This window comes from Salarias fasciatus, chromosome 13 (genome assembly GCF_902148845.1).
Source record: "Salarias fasciatus chromosome 13, fSalaFa1.1, whole genome shotgun sequence".
In the NCBI taxonomy this organism is placed as follows: domain Eukaryota; kingdom Metazoa; phylum Chordata; class Actinopteri; order Blenniiformes; family Blenniidae; genus Salarias; species Salarias fasciatus.
The window spans coordinates 24,617,620-24,641,245 of NC_043757.1; the positions used below are offsets into that span (position 1 = coordinate 24,617,620).

The window sequence follows — 23,626 nt, forward strand, 5'->3', positions numbered from 1 at the left end:
GTGCCGCGTCTCCTCGGCAGGAGGATCTGTGCAATCACCGTCATGGTAAGGTTGCTGTTTCTGTCTGGACTTAGCAGATTGAAGGACTAGTCGGAGAGCTCTACTCTGCCGCACGCACACCGCTGCCGCTCCGTGAGCGCTGGGGCTGTGCTGCGGGCTTGGGGAAGCACGCCGTGACTGCGTTGCTCGTGGTGGCGTGTGTTGGCCTGCTGGTCGGGACGCCGGCTCTCTAGCCCGGCTGTTTCCGGTGGGTAACGCCGCTGTCGGCAGTGGGAGCGGGTGCCGCGAGGCGGCCGCTTCCCTCTCCCGTGTGTGCTAGGCTAGGCAGCTAGCTTCCCCTGTGTGAATCGCTACTGTGGTGCGGGCCGTGCAGGCGGCGTACGCCCTCTTCCCACAACCCTTCGTATTCTGGCTTGGCTTCAGGTGGAGGACGACCCGAGTGCCTGGTGGTGGATGGCTCCCACCATTGTGTGGCCTGTGGGGTTCCCCTGCAGGTGGATGATGGCCACGACCTTTGTCTGCGGTGCCTTGGCCCTGTTCACCTCAGGGAGGCGCTCTCGGACCATCCCTGTATGAACTGCAGCTTCATGCCTTATGCCCAGCGAGCTGCTCGTCTGGCCAGGAGTCTTCGTCACCGGGGCCACCTCCTGCCCCTCAACCACGGCGGTCTAAACGCCGCACAGAGACCTCGACGGAGACCCGACCGCTGGGGAAGAGACCAAAGTCCGTGCAGGAGCTCGCCGCGGAGGTGGCTCAGCTGCACCGGGAGCTGGAGGAGATGAGGTCTCTCCTACATGAGTGTGCGCCCGCCTCACCTGCGGAGGAGGGGGCAGGGACACCATCCACGCAGGCTGCATCCCCCCCCCCGAGGAGAACGTGATGTTCTTGGCGGCATCCGCCTCACACTTTTGTGAGGTGGGCTGTGACCAAGTCTCTGTGGTGTCGGGTCAGGAGTCTGCCCAGTCGTCTCAGAGTTCTACAGGAGAGACGGGGGATGACTCCATGCGGTCCATTCTGTGTGCGGTTCTGGAGCGTCTTCAGCTGCAGATTCCCCCACCGACCTAGCCTGCCACAGTGAGTGCCTTCTTTAGACGCAGGCGCCCTCCCTCTGCGTTCGTGGTCCCTCCCTCTGAGGACTTTGTGAGGGAACTGCAATCCTGCTGGAGGGATAGTACCGCCCCCTCCAGAGTGTCTGCGGATGGTCGAGCATTGGCGGCCATGCACGATGCAGCAGCGGCTAGCTTGGAGCGGATGCCCGATGTTGAGCCGGCCATGGCGGCTCTCATCGTGTTGGCGGAGGAGTCCCTCCGGTCTGAGGTGCAGTGCCCCCGTCCTCAGTGCCGGATCACAGACGACCTCCTTACACGGGCCTACAGTGTGGGTGCGCGTGCTGGGCGGATGGGTAATTCCCTGGCCCACCTCATGCTTGCACTCTCGGCCTCTCTGCAGGGAGGCGTCGTTGATGCTGCCATATTTAGCTTCTCTGATGCGGCACTGCATCATCATGCAGGACCTGGGTCGGATGATGTCGTTGATGGTTTTGGCGCGCCGCCAGGTGTGGCTGGCGCAGTCCCCCTTGTCGGAGGCCTCTCGTCGGGCTCTCCGGGGATTGGCGGTGGAGCCCGGACAGCTCTTTGGCTCAACCGCCGTGGAGATGTTGGAGAGGTCGGCCCAGGTGCGTGAGACTAGCCGACAGTTGGTCGGCATCGGTTGGGACCGTGCCCCCCGCGGGGCTTCTAGGGGGTCCCTCCGGCCGTTCCCGTTTTCGTCCGCCTCCAGGACCCCACCTTGCTGCGGACTACGCCCCCGGACGGGCGTCGCAGGGGGCAGCGGGGGCCTTTCGGCCCCCTCCCCCTAGACAGGCATCTCGGCGCACCCGGCGTGCGGCCCCCAGTGGTCGCCCCTCTGGCGCCCCTAAGGGCCGGAGGACCAGGGCCTGATGCCCGGGGGCCGGTCGTCGGAACTTTTTCTCGTCAGCAGCTTCACCTCTGGGCGGCTACGGCCGCAGATCCCTGGGTAGTGTCTGTCCTGACCCAGGGGTACAAGCTGCAGTTCCAACGGCGGCCCCCCACCCTTTGCCGGGTCACCATGACCTTCATCAGGGACCCGGCGCAGGCGCTTGCTTTGGACCAGGAGCTGGCCTCCCTCCTGGCCAAGGGGGCAATCAAGGCTGTGGACCCGGGGGGGTTCTACTCACCGTATTTTCTCGTGCCCAAGAAGACTGGGGGCTTTCGCCCCGTACTGGATCTGAGACATCTCAACCGCTGCTTACGGTTACTGCTGTTTCGCATGTTGACGTTAAAGGAGATGCTGCGAGCCTTCTCTCCGGGAGACTGGTTCACGTCTGTCGATCTACAGGACGCCTATTTTCATGTCCCCATTGCACCTCAGCACCGGCGGTTCCTTTGGTTCGCCTTCAGGGGCCGCCACTGGCAGTTTCAGGTGCTTCCCTTCGGGCTTTCCCTGTCGCAGCGGGTCTTTACCCGGGTCGTGAAGGCAGCTTTGTACCCCTTACAGGCACAGGGTATGACAGTGTTCCCGTATACATGTATAGACGACTGGCTGGTTTGTGCACCATCGCAGGCGAAGGTGGCCCGATCCACTGCACAACTTCTTGCCCACGTGGTGCAGTTGGGCCTCAGGGTCAACCGCCCGAAGTCCTGTCTGGTCGCTGTCCAGAGGATAGACTTCCTTGGGGTGACACTGGACGCTACGGTCATGAGGGCTTGGCCGTCCTCTCGCAGGGTGGACGACGTTCTCGGCCTTCTCGGCCTGTTCCGAAGGGGTGTCGTCGTGCGTTACGGCACCCTTCTTCGGCTGCTGGGGAAGCTCGCTTCCCTTACGACACTTGTCCCTCTGGGCCTGCTGTCGTTGCGCCCCGCCCGGGGTTCTCATCTGGGGAGTGGCGCCTCCACCAACGGGTGGTGTGTGCGCTCTGGGCAGCACGGTGGCTGAGTTGGGCAGCACGGTGGCTGAGTGGTTAGCGCTCTTGCCTCACAGCAAAGGTCCCAGGTTCAATCCCCGGACCGTGCGGGCCTTTCTGTGTGGAGTTTGCATGTTCCTCCCCGTGTCTGGATGGGTTTCCTCCGGGATCTCTGGTTTCCCCCGTCAACTGATAACATGCACCATAGGTCAATCCTCCAGTCAGGTGATACTGACCATTAACCTGACTCCACATCTGGAGATGGGTCCCCGGGCGCTCCCCGCAGCTGCCCACTGCTCCATACGGAATGCTTCAGTGGCATCGATGGATGGGTTAAATGCAGAGAACAAAATTTCGTTGTACATTCACTGTATAATGACCAATAAAGTACCTTACCTTACCTCTGGGAGCGTTTTGGCAGGGCCGAGGTCGACCTCCTTGCCTCCTCAGAGGCGTTCCATTGCCCACTCTGGTTCTCTCGGGGAGAGCCCCCCGGGCCCTTGGGCCCGGATGCGCTGGCACACCCTTGGCCGCGGGCCCTGCTCTATGCCTTTCCTCCGGTCCCCCTGATCTGGCCTACGCTCCTCCGGGTGCTACGGGAGGGACACACGCTGCTCCTGGTGGCCCCCTTCTGGCTGGGCCGGGCGTGGTTCCCCCTGCTCCACAGGCTGTCCCGCAGCAGCCCATGGCGCCTTCCCTGCAGGAGGGATCTGCTGTCCCAGCACAGCGGCCGGTTCTGGCATCCCTGCCCTCACCATCTCTGCCTTTGTGCTTGGCTTCTAAGGGGACTGAGCCGACGTTGAGCAGCTGTTTGGGGCCGGTCCGACGCACCATTCTCAATGCTAGGGCACCGTCTACCCGGCGGCTGTATGCTTGCAGGTGGCGATTATTTGCGCAATGGTGCAACGGCCGTGGGGCGGACCCGGTGCTTTGCCCGGTTCTGATGGTTCTGGACTTTCTGCAGTTCCTCTTGGACAGGGGCCGCTCCCCATCCACCCTGCGGGTGTATGTGGCAGCGATTTCGGCTGCCCATGCGCCGGTCACAGGCGGCACGGTTGGGGGCCACACGCTGGTGTCGGCCTTCCTCCGGGGGGCCTTGCGGCTTCGGCCCCCTAGGGTTCCGCGGGCACCAGCCTGGGAGTTACACCTGGTGCTGGACTCTTTGTGCCTGCCTCCCTTTGAGCCTTTGGCGACAGCGGAGCTTCAGTGGGTGTCCCGCAAGACGGCGTTTCTGCTGGCCATTGCCACAGCGAAGCGTGTAGGGGAGCTGCACGCACTGTCTATCCACCCGACGTGCCTCCGGTGGCACCCGTATGGGGTGGGCGTGACGCTTTGGCCGAACGCCACCTTCTTACCTAAGGTGTTGTCACGGCGAGCCGGCCAGCCCATCTGGCTCGCTCGGTACGACCCCCCGTCGGAACTCCTCTGCCCAGTCAGGAGCCTGCGATGCTATATGGCAGCTACGGCGGATGTGCGGGCATCAGATCAATTGCTTGTCTGCTACGGTGGCTGTCGTAAGGGCTCTGCGCTGTCCAAACAGCGCCTGTCCCACTGGGTGGTGGACACTATACGTCACGCTTATCAGGCCGCGGGCCGGCCTGTGCCCCAGGGGGTGCGCTGCCACTCCACCAGGGCGGTGTCTACATCGTGGGCCGCCCTGAAGTCGGTGCACCTGGAGGAACTGTGTGCTGCCGCATCCTGAATGACGCCTGGCACCTTCTCGCGGTTTTTACAGGCTGGATGTTGTGCCTCCACATCCGCTGCGAGTGGTGCTGGACCCTACAGAGGCGTCTCAGTAAGGTGGGTGCCTGGCTTCCTCATGACTGAGTTGGCATTCGTCATTCCAGTGCTTTCAGCACCGCCTCTGACGGTCAGTAGGGATGAAATAGAACGAGAGTTACGTATGTAACTACGGTTCTATGAATCCCAGATGACCGCCAGTGCGCTCTGTCACTCGGAATCCATAGGAGCCGATTCCGGGTCAGGGAACCGGTATTTATACGGTTCTGGGGTTACCCGGGGAGTCACGAGTGACGTGTGTTGGTATACATACTCGAACTACGCATGCGCGAAGGGAACATTCCAGTGCTTTCAGCACCGCCTCTGGCGGTCATTCGGGATTCATAGAACCGTAGTTACATACATAACTCTCGTTCATGGTGAACGATTCTCTGATTTCATTGAGCAGTGGTTTGTACCTAAAAAAACGTTCATCTGACAGTTTGAACAACACAAGTAAAGCTGTGATGAGAAGAGGAAACACTGAGCAGTCAGAGTCAGTATCAACCTGTTTCCTCTGAGTCTGATTCATGGCAGAGCTCCTTCATGGTTGAAGATTCCATCGGGACAGTTTTCATGTGTTTTTATATCTTCATGAGCAGGAATCTTTCAGTCTGTGTGTCTTCAAGCTGCAGAGTCACAACATGAACACATTAGATTTTCTCTCCAGCTTCAAGGTTTCTTCAAGGGGAAATTTAATGTTGAGATTTTATAATCCAGAGTAACACAGTCTGTTTGAAGAAGTATAACAGCTGTCTGTGAGGATCCAAACTGAAAACTGTGTAAACTGTGATAATCCTGCTGTCATTTGTGATGATTGTGATGCACCATAAATATTTTCGTCATTTAGAGTCCCACATAAACAAGTTCAATATAATAAACCACACACTTGGAAATCAGTTCATAATGAGGTCTTCCACATTCTCTCTCTCTCTCTCTCTCTCTCTCTCTCTCTCTCTCTCTCACTCTCTCACTCACTCACTCACTCACTCACACACACTTGAAGTGAAACATTACCAAATAATACAAAGTTAATTTGCTTGTTGTCCAGCAAACCAAGTTTTCTTCAGCACAATGTCTATTGTGTATACAGTATGTCTGTTTTATTCAGACCTCCAACATGAAGTTTGTCATCTTTGTGTTTTTTCCAAAAGAAGGATGCTCGTATTTTGATTCATTGTAAATCAATATCTTTGGAAACATGGATGAAAAAGTATTTTGATGATGACTCTTAATGACGGTGGAGATTTTCTAAAACATTAATACTGTGGTGACAAATCCAAACTGCAGCATTCAGATAAAGGAAAAATAAAGTGATCAAGACCATTCCAGTTTCCTTCTAAACAGTGACACAACTGCTGATGCATTCAAAGGTTTCAGGAATGACCCCACTGCCGTGAAGGAGTTGATGTATATAGTCAATAAATCTACAATCAGTTTAATTGACTGCCTGACATTATCTGTAATTCTTTATATATCCATGCAATGTTTGTATCTCACATCAAGTTTAATGTTATTGTGTTTTCAACTCATTTCACTATGTAAATAATATCCGTGATTTAACCAGAATATCTCATTCATTGTGATCTTGGCTGGGTCATTTAAATGTTCACTTCATTTTTCGAACAGTGTTTTGAAAATTGTGTTGTTTTTTTCAAACAACTTCAAATTGGGAACTAATGTTATATTTGGAATATTTGTCACACACAGCTTTATTAGGCTAAGGGAAACTGCATAAAAGTCAATAAAAGTCACTCATGTTTAAGTTCATTGTTCAGGTATTATTACGCAACGCACCGTGCTATCACATTTTCCAGAAAATTAAAAGTTGCAAGTGCATTTTTTAATAATCTCAGAATCTAATCATATGTAATGCTCCAAAATTGATTACAAAATGCGTTGGGGCACTGTATTATGAAATGCGTCAGTTCATTAAAAAATGCAGCTCACTACAAAATAATATGACAAAGTTTGAGGCATTTATTACAGAATCCACTGTTATTATAAAATGTGACTCAGCAGGGAGAGAAAGATGGAGGAGGAGGAAAAGGAGCTGGAAGAGATGGTCTATCATGGGCTGGATCACAAGGCAAAGGTCAGGACAGGGTTGGGTGGTGAAATACCATTGCAGTCTGATGTCCCATTTGGGATGAAGAGGCTGAGTGAGTGAGTGAGTTTATTTCAATGCAACGATGAACAAGGACAGGACAAAGATGAAAAACCATCGGAGATTAGCCAAGAATGGCATGCCTGATGTGATCACTGGTGACGTCAAACGCCAACATAAATATGGACAGAACGAATGAATGAGACAACATGGTTGAGAGCTGTTATCAGCACGGAGATACCTGAAAGCGGGCGTGGCAAACACAAAACAGGTAGATCAGAATGTGCTTATCAACAAAACAAAAAAACTCAAGCTGCAGTCTCAGAGGATCACTGGTGACAGAGCTTACGTTTTCCTGAGTGATCAATGGAATATGGAAATATTATCAAAGTACCGACAACTGTTGTGAGATGAGAGGAACACGTTCAGGTCATCTGGCTTTCTGTACAGCCTCCGTATGACTGTTCATGCACACACACACACACACACGTACCAAGACCAGTTCGTTGGCAGCCGTGGCTCGGATGGTAGCACAGTCGTCTCTATTGTATGGTTGCAAGTCAGATTCCCCATCCCCACCCCAAAATGTCCTTGAACAAGACACTGAACTCCAGACTGCTTCCGCTGGATGAACCGAGCACCTTGGATGAAAGCTACGTGTTTGTGAATGGATGAATGTGATTAGCAGAGTGAAGTGCGAGAGTGACTGTGGTGCTGGTACACATTTTTGTGAGCTCTTGGCAATTACTTATCAAATTCCTGGAAACTATCCTCTGTCAGTGTTTATATGGAAAGAGTAGACTCACAGAGGATATCTGTGGCAGCACTGTTCCTAAAAAGTCAAAGAAATCACACACAAATGTAGAATTTGAACCATCCAACATGTTAAAGTTGAGATGCTCACGGGAAGGCCAGTCCCATGTTTGCTTTCAGTGTTGAGCAGTCCAGAACATAGATAGCCACAAGAGGATATCTGTAACGTTTTCAGTCTTCAAATAAAGAATCTAATCCCCATGATTCGTCTGCACTGCACAGGAATGAAAAAAACAATGAAGTCTCAATGACAGGAAAATGAGTTTTCTCTTCTGTTTCGTTTCTTAGAGTCAATTGATAACCCTAGTTGTAATTTTTGTCATTATTCACAATTTAAAAAAATTAATCATTGACAGCACTCCATTAATTATCGTGATGACTGACATTAAAACTGAAAGCACTAAAAAGAACAATGGAAAAACAGATGAATCTCTGACTATCAATTCTGCACCTCTGTTTACTATCGAGCAAACCTGCAGGTATGCAGGGGATACAGTGAGGATTTGGACAATTTACAGTAAAAATGTGGTTAAAAACAACAAAAACTTCTTACAGTGCAGAGTCTATTTTAATTCAAAACCAGAGCAAAACAAAGAAATTCTTACATGAACTCAGTAACTTGTGACACTGCTGACAATCATAACATAAAATGTCTGTTTTTAGCATCGCTATTTTCAGTCATGCATGAAGCCAACTGGTCCTTCAGGAAGTCTCCTCTGTAGACAAACATCTTTCTCATTGTGCTCAGTATCAAGTGAATCCGTCTCTTCATCAGTTTCGATTTCTGAGCTGCAGCTCTTCACTGGGAAGACGCAGCTCATTGGAATTCCCAGCACAGCACTCACTTCTTGCTTCTAAGTTTGAACAAAAATACAACCAAAACTTGAGTTTAAGCGATTAAGAGACTATTTCAATTGTATATACTAATGACTTTAATAAGAGATAATATAATTTACTTTAATGACTTTATCCAATAATAAACGTTCATTTCTTACGCAGGTCACCCTGAAAAACAGAGGAAAAGCTCTTTAGTTTAACCTTCACTTGCTGCCTTCAGCGAGCTTGACTGATGCTAGCAGCCCACTATGTGACAAACACTCAAATTTGGATTAGAAGATATCGTAAATCTGACCCTAGCAGTCTGAAAGTGTGGTGAACGCACCAACCGCTGTCGACTGTCAGTCTTAAATGTGGTGTTTCAGCATCAGACTGCAGATATCCAGGCCACTGGGCGAGCTTCAGTTGGTTCAGACATCTGCAGTCTTGGCTTTGTTTCCACGCTGGAAATGCAGCAAATCATAGTCCTATGTTTCGAGGGGTTGTTCCCGGAGCACGCTCAAACCATGTTTTAAAGTAGATAGAAGAGAGATAGAGAATAAAAGTGAAACGCGAGACAGTGCACCCTGCTGATTTAAACAATATTGCAATGATGCACGGTGCTGCGACGTCAGCCTGTCTGTTGAACCATCAGCCTTGGTGTCCTTGTCAGCAAACATCCAGATCATGAATGTTAAGGCATCCCTGTCACCGTCTACTGACCAGCATGTTTTTCTGTAACCAACATCACACATTTACTTTTCCAATACACATATGTTCTGTATGGACAAGTCACTAAACAGACAATTAAATTACCTTTTCAACCTGATGTAACTGCACTGGTGGCCTTCCTTCTCTGAGGTCTTTCATAACGTTCTGTTTTGGAATCATTGTTTGCACATTCCTCCTGAGGCTTGATGCTTGGAACAAAGTCTGAGTGAGCAGAATCACTGGACTTCTGACCTGAGGGAAACGTGAAATGTAAAGTAGAGTCTCCAACAAATTTCAAGCACATTTTTTTCAGCAAATGAAACACTGAGAAAAGTGATAAAACAGTGAGCAGTAATGGAGGAGGAATCATGACAAAAAAAAACAAAACCACAACACGACTGTGACACTCCAGGATGACAGGCAGTGTCAGTGGAGGGACAAAATGAGCCCTTGGATCTCCAAATAAGCAACATTTATTTGGCCACATCAAAGTACTGGTTAAAAAAAACTTAAGTCAGTAAACTCCAAAAAAATGTCCTCTGCAGAGAGAAAACAAAATGTCAGTCCAACAGAAGAGGCTCTCCTGACAGCCTCACCTCACAGCTGAAGAATCACTGAGTTATGTATAATTTATTCATGGACAAACCTCTTTCCTCAACAGAAGAAAATGCAGAGCACACAGTGAATTTGTGTGTAGTTACAGTTTCTGCAGCTCATCTTTCTGATGTCTTCCTGGATGTTTCTTCTTGGATCGTGGCTCCAACACTCACCAGTCCTCGGCCTCAGCCATTAAAGATTCAGCACTGAACTGGTTTCAGTCATATTTCTCGATGGGCTCTATGCACAACTCAATCACTTCCTGAACTTCAGGAGGCTCTTTGCTTCCTGTCTTTCATGATAGGACGGGCTAATTAATACAGGTGTGTCTGACCATTACTGTTGTGGTTACAGAGGTCAGACACACCTGGATTAATCAGCTCGTCCTATCAGGAAAGACAGGAAACAAGGAGCCTCCTGAAGTTCAGGAAGTGGTAAAGTTATAGAGTCCATTGATCTCTCCTGGATGAACAACATCCCAGCCGTCACCAGGGAGGCTCAGCAGAGACGACACTTCCTGAAGGTCTTGAGGAAGAACCATGTGGCCACAGAACTGCTGCTGACTGCTCGTCCATCCAGTCCGTTGACATCCTGTGTGACAGTTTGGTCCGGGAGCAGCACTGAGCAGATGGGTGGAAGCTACAGACGGTGATCACAGCTGCTCTCTCCCCACCCTGATGGACATCTACATCTAAAATGCCTCAGCAGAGCACAAAACATCATCGGGGCCAGCGCACACCCTGGTTTGACCTGTTTGACCTGTTGCAAGATATTAAAATACCTCAGTCCCTGAAGTTTAAGTTAGTGCTGAACAACATGACTTAACAACTATTGGGAGAGTTGAAGTTTTGAAAAAGTGTTTTTTGAGCTGTAAAATAATAGACAGTAGATGATTTTGAGCTGATCAGAACAGCAGATCTTATCACTGTGTGAAGCTGATGGAGGAAACAAACTGAAGAACAGAGCTGCAGCAGAGGAGGAGACACTGAAATCCAACGTCACACTGCGGAAGTGAAAGATAAAGATAAAGACAGAGCTGCAGTTCAGACACGTCTCTGAGTTTCTCTGTGAAGAAGACTAACCTGAGTTCATCTGGACTTTCACACACACTGACTCCAACACTGGTGAGTACAGCTGATCACACTGATACTGACTCTCAGGAAACTGATGAAGAAGGTGAACAAATGTCCTCTTTTGTCCAGACAGGTCCACGTTTCAGGTCTGTTTCAGGGTGTGAGACAAAAACTAATGTATTTAATCTGAATATGATAGAACGGTGCTGTATAAAATACAGTAACAGAACTGTGATTTTTCTGATTACTGATTGGAATTTTTAAAAAATCATTACATGTATTTTTTCATAAAATATATTGTATTTGGTTTCTACAGGTCTGGAGACTTTGAACTCCTTAACACGGTTGGATTCTTAGAGGGAAAAGGTCACTTTGAGGGTGATTGTTGCTCAATTAAATGCAGTGGTATGAAAAAGTATCTGAACCTTTTGGAATTTCTCACATTTCTGCATAAAATCACCATCAAATGTGATCTGAGCTTTGTCAAAATCACACAGATGAAAAAACAGTGTCTGCTTTAACTAAAACCACCAAACATTTATAGGTTTTTATATTTTAATGAGGATAGCATGCAAACAATGACAGAATGGGGAGGAATAAGTAACTGAACCCTCACATTCAATATTTTGTGCCCCCCCCGGCAGCAATAACTTCAACCAGACGCTTCCTGTAGCTGCAGATCAGTCTGGCACATCGATCAGGACTCATCTTGGCCCATTCTTCTTGACAACACTGCAGTAGTTCAGTCAGATTCCTGGGATGTCTGGCATGAATCGCTGTCTTGAGGTCATGCCACAGCGTCTCAACAGGGTTCAAATCTGGACTTTGACTTGGCCACTCCAGAATGTGTATTTTGTTCTTCTGAAACCATTCTGAAGTGGATTTACTTCTGTGTTTTGGATCATTGTCTTGTTGCAGCATCCATCCTCTTTTTACCTTCAACTGTCTGACAGACGGCCTCAGGTTTTCCTGCAAAACGTCCTGAAAAACTTTAATCCATTTTCCATTAATGATTGCAAGTTGTCCAGGCCCTGAGGCAGCAGAACAGCCCCAAACCATGATGCTGCCTCCACCATGCTTCACGGTGGGGATGAGGTGTTGATGTTGGTGAGCTCTTCCATTTTTCCTCCACACACAACGTTGTGTGTTCCTCCCAAACAATTCAACTTTGGTTTCATCAGTCCACAAAATATTTTGCCAAAACTTCTGTGGAGTGTCCAAGTGCCTTTTTGCAAACATAAAACAAGCAAAAATGTTTTTTTAGACAGCAGTGGCTTCCTGCATGGAGTCCTCCCATGAACACCATTCTTGGCCATTGTTTCACATAGAGTTGATATGTGCACAGAGATATTGGACTGTCAGTGATTTCTGTAGGTCTTCAGCAGACACTCTAGGGTTCTTTTTTACCTCTCCAAGTATTCTGCGCTGAACTCTTGGCGTCATCTTTGGTGGACGGCCACTCCTTGGGAGAGAAGCAACAGTACCAAACTCTCTCCATTTGCAGACAACTTCTCTGACTGTCGATTGATGAACATCCAGACTTTTAGAGGTGGTTTTGTATCCTTTCCCAGCTTTATACAAATCAACAATTCTTGATGGCAGGTCTTCAGAAAGCTCTTTTGGGCGAGCTGTGGTGCACATCAGACAATGCTTCTCATCAAGACAATTTTTACCAGGTGTGTGTTTTATAGTGGGCAGGGCAGCTTTAAGCCACTCATCAGTGATTGGGCACACACCTGACCTAAATTGTTTGGTAAAAATTGGTTTTATTTGCTCTTTAATCTCCTTAGGCAGAGGGTTGAGTTACTTATTCCTCCCCCGTCTGTCATTGTTTGCATGCTATCCTCATTAAAATATGAAAACCTATAAATGTTTGGGTGGTTTTAGTTAAAGCAGACACTGTTTGTTCATCTGTGTGATTTTGACAAAGGTCAGATCACATTTGATGGTGATTTTACGCAGAAATGTGAGAAATTGCAAAAGGTTCAGATATTTTATCCCACTGTACATGTTAGATTAGGGCTGGACGATATGGCCAAAAATTTTATCACAATATAGGTCTTAATTTCAGTCGATACGATATAATTCTGATATCGATATAAATAATACAAAAGCCTCAGAAAAACTGTTAAGAATCATCATCATCATTTACCTTTTATTTATTAAGAAATGTGAAATCACCGTCAAATAAACAGAAGATTCACCTTTTTTCAATATAACTAGCTTTAACTTTACACTTAAATACAGTTATGTGTACAGTTATGGATTCAAACAAAGGTGCTTCAACCAGGAAGAAAAATAAAAGTGCTCAGAATTACTGCAATAAACAGAAAAAAGGGTGAGCAACAACAAACATAAATATTACTGGAACAGGGAATTGAGATAACTGGCATACACTCACCTTTTCAATATTAATAGCTTTAACTTTTAAAGGTGCCTTAAGGAGTTTGCACATTTTATGAGAAACAGTGCACCCTGCAGGCCTTGGGCGTAATGCAGCTTAGTGAAAAACTCGTCCCTGTGACTCGCGTGCACGGAAGAGGGGAACTCCGTCTTCGCTCGTTTAGAAGCGCTCAAGTAAGATTTAAGTTTCTTTTACCTGGTGGAGTCTGTGTGGAGCTGTGGCAGTGCTAGAAGCCAGTCTGTTCTTACTTTCTGGAAGCTCCTGCTCAGTTGTTGCTCACTAAGCATCTGGCGGAGTAATGGCGGACAAAATGAAACCTAACCAGCCAGAGCGCGCATTACGTCATTCCTTTCAAATTCTCCCCAAAAAAAACTCTGGTGCCGGACCAGCACTGTGACTTTCAAGTGACAATTTAGCGCTGTTAGAGGTACTTGCAATGAATATGTCAGGGCACATTGTACACATCATTAAAAATGTGTAACATATTTATGGTGGAAAATAAGTATTTTTAAGGTTGTAAAACTCCTTAATGCACCTTTAAACTACAACACAGTTTTTCTTACACATTTAAACAAAGGTGCTTCGACCAGGAAGAAAAATAAAAGTGCTCAGAATTACTAAGATTAAGTACAGAATTACTTAAAGGTATAATACAGGATTTTGATTTCCGGGTGGATCACCTAAATAACTGGTGGGTCTGTTTGTCAATCATTCTGACGAGCTGCTTTCGTAAGGCGGTTCTACGTGCTTGCGCCCAATAAGCTTCTCCCTGTTGCGCATGCGCATTCAGAGTGTTTATGTAGCCGGGGAGCTTCTGAGCTAGTACTTACCAATGGCGAGTCTGACATAATGAAACTGTAACTGTTTGGGAAAACAAGCTTTATGTATGAGCGAGGCCGATCGCAGAAACTGTAAACAGAGCCGTGTACGCCCGGAGAAGAGGAGATCGCGCTCGCATGCTTCCGCGTTTCCTGGGAGAAGCAGGAGAGCCGGGCGGATGGTCTGGCACATGCGCGTTGTTCAAAAAGTGAGTCACAGACGTTTGGCTTCGTCTTTTCGAGAAAATCCTGTGAGGTTGTAGTGATTATGGTGACACTGCAGTGGATGCCTGTTCTGTTTTTTTTTTGTTGTTTTTTTTGTGGTATTTGTCTTCACTGTTTCAGCGTCTACAAGACGGTCCCTTAACCCCGCAGTACATCAGTATTTTTTCTGATGCTTGATAGACAGATACTTTTAATAAAAATGAGCTTGTAGCATGTAGTCCACCTCACAACGATGGGATGGAGTCGCCCTTTGTATGTTACTGACATTTTGTTAAAGAGTTATTGAGACCAAAAGTCCGCATCTGTCAACATGCTGCTAACTTTAATAGACTGTTTATTGAATGAAATAATAATTCGTGGCCACGAATTAGTTTTTCTTGCGCACGATTTATTATTTCGTGGCCACAAATTAGCTTGTGGAAGCTTGTTCAGTCGCGTTTACGTCACAAGTTCTCATTTTGGAGCTCAAACTTACCGCGGTGGAGCTTAGCTTGTAGCTTGTAGCCTGAGCTGAGGACGGCCAGCTGTGGTGTGGCTGCAGAGCACTGATCACTCTCTGCAGCGCTTTCTGTTCGGCTTGAATCAGCGGCGCCGTGAACAGCAATTAGTGATTGTGAAACGCATACTGTAATGCACTATATCGAAATTTTGTTTAAAACTCATATCACCGTTTTTGAATAATCATTTGATATCGACATCAAAATCTTTAACATATTTCAAAATCGATATCATTTGATATCGAAATTCTGTCCAGCACTATGTTAGATGTATCAAATGGAGCCAACAGGTTCTCATGTACTAAATATCTGAGTTGGGAGTGTCAACAGGACAATGACTTGCAACTTTAGTTTCCAGCCTGAATGTGAAGAGATCAGTCATTTAAAATCATACCAAAACCTCACAAACACACAAAACAGGTTTTACTCACACCCAACAATTCACAAACAAACTCAGTGTGTTCTGTAAATAAATTCACAAAATAATTTTTCAAGTACAAAACATAAAAATCGCACCCGCAAGACTTTTAAGAGGCTCTGAAAGAAGGTTCCACATTACTCCAGTCCTGCCTTCTCTTCATTGGTTAAATGTTAGAATACATTTTAAAATGTTCGTCCTCACCGTCCTCAATACATGACCGACCTGCTGAAGCCTCAGTCTTAACCCTGTAATCAGAGGTCAGCAGGTCAGAAGCTCCTCTTTGCCCCATGCACTCATTTAAAACTGGAGGAGATAAGACTTTCCAGGCAGTGGCAACAAAACTCTGCTTTCTAAGAATTAACAGATTAATCTAAAGATTTGTCCCCAACGAAACCCCATGTTTTATTCTGTTGCTTGTGTTTTTCAATTCTTCTCTGACACTTTTAATCTGTTTTTCACAATGTTGTCAACATGATTTGATTTTTGCTCCATATTCCATATTCATGTCTTTCAAAATTTTTCTTAGATCCCAATGTTACGGCTGCTGCCTTTGTGTGTCATGGTTTGATCCTCTTTGTCTCCCCCAGGTGTCCAGTTGTGTTTTTCTTTCCTTTCCCAGCCTTCAGCCAAGACCTCACCTTTCCAGCCAGCAGCCATCCTGGACACCTGTCGCCAATCATCCCATCAGCCGATCAACCAATCAACCTCCAGTCCTGCCCCTATATATTGTTTTGCACCCTGTGTTTCTGCCTGTCTGTCTGTCTGAGAGAGATCACTGCATCTCTTGGAGAGCTTTTTGACGCTTTGACTAAAGTTTGAGACATCTTGTTTTTGCCCTCCTCAGCCAAAGCTACTATTTGAGGACTTACTTTTGTTAAACCCTGCCTGTCCCCACCTAGTGTGTTTTGTAGTCAACCCCATTCTCTGTATTGTCTTCTTCCCTGGAGAAGGGCTCCAGGTAAGACACCCCGGGGTCTACATTTCTGCACGTAGGTGACTTTCTGTATATACACACTAGGTAAGTGTGGGCGGCTGCCACGATCTTCTGTAGCAGGTAGGTAAGGTTCAGGCATAGTTAGTGAGTTAGGGCTAGTCACTGGTTAAGATAGTTAGGGTCATAGGGTTGAGGTGTAGGAGAAGATTAGGGTTTTTGTGTTTAGTGGCACCGCCCACAGGGCCCTTCTCCTAACGTCCGCCTGCCCTCCATTAGCTCTCCCCATTTTTGCTGTTTGCCAGTTTTTTTTTGTTTAGGATTATTACGTTTTGTTGTTTAAAGCCTGCTGGCTGCATTCTGGCATTTTTGTTGTATCTTGTGAGTTTGTAACGTTGCTTCTGTTTAATTATCTTTTGTTATATAAATTCCCTTTTCCTTTGGGGAAAAGGCCACCCAAACCCTTTTGTGCTGCACCTTGCTTCGTCCGCACACCACCTGAAGCATTTACATCAGCCAGTAGGCCTGCGCGTAAGCGTTGCGTTTCCCCCCCCGCTCCTAGCTTGGCCATCTATAACATCTAAAGGGGGGGGACGTAAACAATTTCATTTTTTCATTCTTTTATTCTGGAAAGCTCTTTGGAACTGTGTTTTAGAAAAATGCAACACTAACTGACTTTAATATGATTATTTTTATTATTATTTTCATTATTATTATTATTATCATTATTATTATTATATTTTCTTTATACGTCCTTCTTTACTTCTTAGAGAGCCGGGTCCAAACAATGGTCCTGAGGCGCTAAAGGGTAGCTGTTACTTTCTACTTGACTGATAGAACCCTCCGTAGTATGTGTGCTGTTCCAAGGAGGGCTGGACTTCTTGGATGTTGATGTTGCCAGGGATCTTGTCGGTGTATTTCTCTCATCCCTTCTTCCCAAGTCCAAGAGCTCCGATGATCACTGGTATTGTTGTGGTCTTTGTTCCCCACATCCTATTGATCTCGATTTCCAGGTCCTTGTATTTCGACAGCTTTTCTGTTACCTTGACAGAGGTGTTGCTTTCAGATGGTATGGCCATGTCTATTTCTGGGACATTCATCTCCTGCTTGAATTTCGCAGCTTCCTTTTTGATGGAGTAGAGCTTTTTCTTGTCTTCATGATGTTTCACTATTTGGAGAAGTGGGTCTTCTGTTGATGACAGGTAGGTGTCAAGGCCTATGATGGTGGTTTTATAGGTTAGTTCTAATTGGACCAGGCCTCTCCCTCCTTCTACTCTTGGTAAGTATAGCCTGTCGACATCAGCTTTTGGGTGGTGCATCTTTTCCATGGGTAGCATTTTCCTGGTCTTGGTGTCTAGTCTTCTGATGTCATTCAGCGTCCAATTGATGATGTTGAAGCTGTACGTCACTACGGGTATGGCTAGGGTGTTGATAGCCTCGAATCGGTTGGCCGCGTTAAGTTCGCTCTTCAGTACCATTCTTACGCTCCTGTAGTACTCTTTCCAGATCTTTTCCTTCATGGCTGTTGGATTCCATCTCCTTTGTTCACTCCTAGGTACCTGTACGTGCCTTCCTGATCTATCTCCTTGATGACGGTGTTGATGTCAAGGTTGATGTTAGTGGTCTTTGTCAGCCGACTGTTGTGGAATTTTTGGTGAATCAGAGCCAAAGATGACGAGTCAAGGTGTTGACACTGCACAAGGAGGATTTATTGAGCAAGGCTGTTGCTCCGAGGAGAATCCAACCCGACTCTGGCATGACTTCCGGCCATGCCAGGTCATATAGCTAGATCTCACCAGACTAGCAGACGCTGTTTCGAAGTGACTTCAGACATAACAGAGCGGTCTTCACACTGTGTTCCTGAGAACTTTGAAAACGAAGCATTATTCCATATCACCGACCTCTTTTGAAGGTGGCTTTGGCACATTTGTCGAGTCCAAGCTCCATCTTGATGTCATCACTGAAGGCCTTGACGATGGTGAGTAGGCCTGTCTGTTGGTTGTCATCTTTGGTCTTCAGATCGTCCATGTAGAAGAGATAGTTAATTTTGCCGTTCTGTGCTTCATACCCATAATTGGTTTTGTTGAGCAAGGTGCTGAGGGGTGCTTGTGCCTGGCAAAAGAGCAGTGGTGATAATGAGTCTCCTTGGAAGATCCCGCTGTTGATGTTGATTGGTCTGAATATTAGTGACCCATTTGCGTGATGGAGGTTCAAGGTGGTCTTCTGAATCTTCATGCTCTGTACAATGAATCGGGTGATGGTTGGGCAGACTCTATAGATCTGGAGGGTCTTCTCTATCCAGGTGTGAGGCACGCTGTCAAATGCCTTCTTGTAGTTGATCCATGCTGTTGACAAGTTCTTCTTCGACTTGGCCTCTTCGAGTACGGCTTTGTTGATGAGCAGCTGGTCTTTGCATCCATAACTTCCTTTCCTACATCTTTTCTGCTCTGCTGGTAATAGGTTATTCTTGTCGAGAAAGTTCTCTCTGTGATGATTAAAGTGAGGATCTTGTACATGGTTGGTAAGCAGGTGATGGGTCGGTAGTTCTTCGGGTTCTTCGTTTCTTCTGTCTTTGGGAGAAGGTAGGTGATACCTTGAGTGAGTCATTCGGGACAGTCAGCTGGATTTTCTATGATGTTTGTAAATGCCCCTGCAAAGATCTTCATGTGTGCTAGGGAGGTTTTTGATTCAGAAATTGGCAATTCCATCTCTTCCCAATGCCTTCCAGTTGCTGGACTTGTTGATGGCGGTAGTGGTCTCTGTGATGTTGATTTCTGACCATTCTTGGCTCTGTAGGTTCTTGTGCTGGTCCTATTCTTGTTGGATCCAGCTAGCTTGTTCATCATGTGTTTTGTTGTTCTCCCATATTTTGCTCCAGAACTCCTCAACTTCTTTGATGGGGGGTGGTTCACTGACCACGATCTTCTTCTTTCCAAGCTCTCTAAAGAACTTTTTTGCATCTTCTTTAAGGATCTTATTCTGTCGAAAGAAGTTGCTTCTTTTAGTAAATCTCCTGAGTCTCTGTGCCTTTGCTTGTATCTTTTGCTTCAGAGTTTCCTTGGCTTTTGGTATGTCTTCCTTCTTCTTGATGTTCAGCTTTCTTTCCAGTTGTTTCCTCTTCCTCTCTTTGACTGTTGAACCTTTTTCGATTTCACTCAGGAGTGATAGATCTCCGCGTAGCGTCTTAATCTCTTTCTCGATCTTTTCTTTCCATACTGGTTGTTTTCTTGCTTGCGTCTGCTTCCTCGATCTTTCCCCTACTGTTTCTGCAATTACTACCGCTGTTGCGTATATGAGCTGGTTTATTTCTGTCAGTTCCACCATTCTTGTCATGTCGCCCTTGATCTGGCGTATCGCTTCACTGGCACATTTGATGATTTGTTGTGTTTGCCGGTCTTTCTTGATCTTTGTTATATGTGGTCTTTCTCCAATGGGTGTCTCTTTGATGATTTCCCATTTCTGCTTGATGTATGTTGTCATCTCTAAAACTCTTTCATCATCAGGTTAATCTCGGACTACCTCTGGGTAATCTTCAGGGTCTGTGGTGTTAGCTTCAACTGGTTCTTGATCAGCTGCAGTTGTTTCGTTGAGTCTGTCTTCATTCAGTTCCTCTGTGCCGATGTCTGGGTTGTCAAGTTTGGTCTTTTGCCGGATGCTCTCAAGTCTCTTATTATTATTATTATTATTATTATTATTATTAATAATTATTATAATAATTTCTCACCGAAAATTAAAAGGAGTTGCTTTTTCACATGTGTCCACTGGGGCCGCACTGTTTAAGCCCAACGTTGAGAACCAGAAGTGACCAGCAGGGGGCAGCAACGCCACCAGCCACAGATCAGAGATGCTGCAGTGAAAGTGAGTCTCTTTCTTGGTGGCAGAAAAGCATCAGCATGAAGATTCACCATGAAGGAGAGTCAGTGAAAACACGCTGAAGGCTGCAGAAATCCTGAGTTCTGACAAGTGACACATTAGTGTGAAGAGAAACGTTGTTCCAGCTCACATCTTACTTTCAACTTTGTTTTCCTTTCAGACCATTTCAACTTGTTCATCATTGATTTTTGAAAAATGTCAACATCTGAGGATTGAGCCCTTATTTTCTTAAATTAACTAATTTTCTACTCTCAAAATGTTGCTTGCTTGTTTTTTTTATTTTTTATTTTAATTTTTTTTTTATTTTATTTTTTTTCATCCTTCTTTTCATTTTGTTTCTGTGGACATTTATCATCATCTTTATCCTGAGTGAGATTACTGTCTGTTGTGTTGTTTCTGTTGTGTTCACTCTCTGTCTTTTGTCCTCAGTGTGTGACGATGTCTGCTGCCAGCAATCTGCTCTCTGAAGACCAGTTTCTGTGCTCCATCTGTCTGGAAGTGTTCACTGATCCAGTCTCCACACCATGTGGACACAACTTCTGCAACCAGTGCATCACTCAGCACTGGAACACCAAGGTCATCTGTGACTGTCCCCTGTGTAAAGAGGTTTTCTCAAAAAAACCTCAGATGAAAGTCAACACTTTCATCTCTGAGATGGTTTCTCAGTTCAGACGTGAAGCTGAACTCAAAGCCAGCAGCAGCTCAGAGCAACAAGCTGCCAAACCAGGAGAAGTTCCCTGTGACGTCTGCATTGGAACCAAAGTGAAGGCCCTCAAGTCCTGCCTGGTGTGCCTGGTCTCCTACTGTCAGACTCATCTGGAGCCTCATCTGACAGTGTCAGTCCTGAAGAAACATCAGCTGATGGAGCCTGTGGAGAACCTGGAAGGCAGGATGTGTCTGAAGCACCATAAACCTCTGGAGCTGTTCTGTCAGAGAGAGCAGACATGTGTCTGCATGATGTGCTCTGTTTTAGAGCACAGGAACCACGAGGTTGTTCCTCTGAGTGAAGAATGGGAAGGAAAGAAGAAGGAGCTGAGGAAGACAGAGGCTGAGATGCAGCAGATGATCCAGGAGAGACGAGTGAAGGTCAAGGAGATCAGAGAGTGTGTGAAGAGGAGTAAAGCTGCTGCAGACAGAGAGAAAGCAGAAGGTGTTGAGGTGTTCACTGCTCTGAAGGAGTGTGTTGAGAGAGGCCTGAAGCAGCTGATGGAGAGGATGGAGGAGGAAGAGGAAGCCAGAGAGAAACAGGCTGAAGGTCTCATCAGAGATCTGGAAGAGGAGATCTGTGAGCTGATGAAGAGGAGCTCAGAGGTGGAGCAGCTCTTCCTCTCTGAAGACCACCTCCACCTCCTCCAAGGCTTCTCCTCCCTGAAAGCTGCTCCACCCACCAAGGACTGGACAGAGGTCAGCGTCCGTCCATCATCATATGAGGGGACTGTGGTGAGAGCTGTGGCTCAGCTGGAGGAGACTCTCAGCAAAGAGATGAAGAAGCTGTTTGAGGCTGATCTGAAGAGGAAGCAGCAGTTTGCAGTGGATGTGACTCTTGATCCTGATGCAGCTCATCCTAGACTCATCCTGTCTGATGATGGAAAACAAGTGAGTCATGGTGATGTGAGGAAGAATCTTCCAGACAACCCAGAGAGATTTGATGAGTATGTTGGTGTTTTAGGAAAACAGAGTTTCTCTTCAGGTAAATTTTACTTTGAGGTTCAGGTTAAAGGAAAGACTGACTGGAGTTTAGGAATGTGTCAAGATCCCACGAACATGAAGGGAGAGGGCACCTATGAAGGTGTGTGGGTGATTGGTTTGGAAAATGGAAATGAGTATTCAGCTGGTACGGATGATACTGAGATTGATCTCTCTCTGAAGCGTGCTCCTGAGAAGGTGGGGGTGTTTGTGGATTATGAGGAGGGTCTGGTCTCTTTTTATGATGTTGCTGCTGCAGCTCTGATCTACTCCTTCACTGGCTGCTGCTTCACTGACAAACTCCTCCCAATCTTCGATCCCTGTAATGATGGTGGTAAAAACTCTGCTCCTCTGATCATCTGTCCTGTCAATCAAACTGTCTGATCTGTTTTTATCATGAAACATCACCAGCAATGAATAAAGTGGTGAGAAAGTGACAGATTAACTGTGATTCATGGTGAACGATTCTCTGATTTCATTGAGCAGCAGTTTGTACCTAAAGAAACGTTCATCTGACAGTTTGAACAACACAAGTAAAGCTGTGATGAGAAGAGGAAACACTGAGCAGTCAGAGTCAGTATCAACCTGTTTCCTCTGAGTCTGATTCATGGCAGAGCTCCTTCATGGTTGAAGATTCCATCAGGAGAGTTTTCATGTGTTTTTATGTCTTCATGAGCAGGAATCTCTCAGTCTGTGTGTCTTCAAGCTGCAGAGTCACAACATGAACACATTAGTTTTTCTCTCCAGCTTCAAGGTTTCTTCAAGGGGAAATTTAATGTTGAGATTTTATAATCCAGTTTAACACAACCTGTTGGAAGAAGTATAACAGCTGTCTGTGAGGATCCAAACTGAGAAAACTGGGTAAATAGTGTGATAATCATAGTGTCATTTGTGATGATTCTCCCTGTAAAAAGTGTTGAATGTTGGAATCATGGGCTTCAGTTGATGAATAAAAACTCCTTTGGATCATCTGGATTCCTCCTGAGTTTGCCTCTAGATTTTGACTCATTGGAAGCCATTTTTTGGGGAACATGGATGTAAAAAGTATTTTGGGCTGAATCACACTTAATGCAGGTGGAGATTTTCTAAAAGGGTCAAGATTTTTGTGAAAAATTCAATCTGCAGCGTTCAAATAAAGAATAATACTAATTGATGGAAACCATTCCAGTTTGCATTCACATGTCTCTGAAAATGAGAAGGAGTTATGTATGTTGTCAACAATTCTCTGATAAGTTTGAGAGAAATGTATTTGATATTATCTGTGATTGTTTATATATCCATGCAATGTTTGTTCCTCGCATAAAGTTCAATAAAAAGACTTGAAAAAACACACTCACAGACTTGACTTTCGAAATGATTCCTGTCAACAAATAACAGAATTCTTTTCATCTTGGGCTCAGACATGGAATCACTCTCACCTGTGGACTTATTTTACTTTTGTCCCACACAATCCTTTCTTGTCCTGTCCAGTATTTGTAGCTGAGGAACTCCAGATGAACTCAGTAGAATGGAGCTCACTCACAGACTCACAGGTTTGAGGGGAAATCAGTTCATAACTGTGTAAAGTTCAGCTTCTCTCCTTGTTCTCATCTTCTTGCTGGGACTGAACCAGAAGAGAAGCTTCATCTCTTCAACACTCTCTGTGTCTGGGCTGGTGGTACCGTTGGCTGTGCAGGTGGCATACGCCCCCTTTCCTCAGCTTACCGTACTGCTGTTATTCTAGTCTGCTGCGCATGCTCGCTGTTTTCAGCAGGAGGCGCCACTGGAGCACGGCCGAAGAGCTCGGTTGGTTGTGAAGGCGGCTTAGGCCCCCTTTCCCTCAGCTGGCCCCAGATAAGGCGTGACATCGGTGGAGAGCCAATTATCAGATGGACGGCCTGTGAGGCCCCCCTGCAGGCGGGTGACGGCCACGACCTCTGTCCACGGTGCCTTGGCCCGGTCCACCTCAGGGA

The 23,626-nt window shown here is 46.5% G+C and overlaps 1 protein-coding gene and 1 long non-coding RNA gene across 5 annotated transcripts; one reads left to right on the forward strand and one right to left on the reverse strand.

Moving 5' to 3' along the window:
- Positions 1-8,283: 8,283 nt before the first annotated feature.
- Positions 8,284-9,991, reverse strand: LOC115399514 (uncharacterized). Its single transcript, XR_003932653.1, has 5 exons — positions 9,796-9,991; positions 9,255-9,401; positions 8,785-9,173; positions 8,579-8,627; positions 8,284-8,476 (listed from the first exon to the last, which is right to left on the reverse strand). It is a non-coding gene; the product is annotated as an uncharacterized LOC115399514 (long non-coding RNA).
- A 743-nt stretch (positions 9,992-10,734) lies between these two features.
- On the forward strand, positions 10,735-22,998 carry LOC115399513 (E3 ubiquitin-protein ligase TRIM21-like). 4 transcript variants are annotated; one of them, XM_030106933.1, is made up of 2 exons: positions 10,735-10,870; positions 20,418-22,998. In XM_030106933.1, the coding sequence occupies exon 2, from the start codon at positions 20,427-20,429 to the stop codon at positions 22,056-22,058; it is 1,632 nt and encodes a 543-aa protein (XP_029962793.1). In that variant the 5' UTR covers positions 10,735-10,870; positions 20,418-20,426; the 3' UTR covers positions 22,059-22,998. The 4 variants fall into 4 exon arrangements, with proteins under 4 accessions (XP_029962793.1, XP_029962790.1, XP_029962791.1 ...); XM_030106930.1 differs by having other exon boundaries at positions 10,740-10,870; positions 15,772-22,998; XM_030106931.1 differs by having other exon boundaries at positions 10,770-10,870; positions 15,804-22,998.
- Positions 22,999-23,626: the final 628 nt, after the last annotated feature.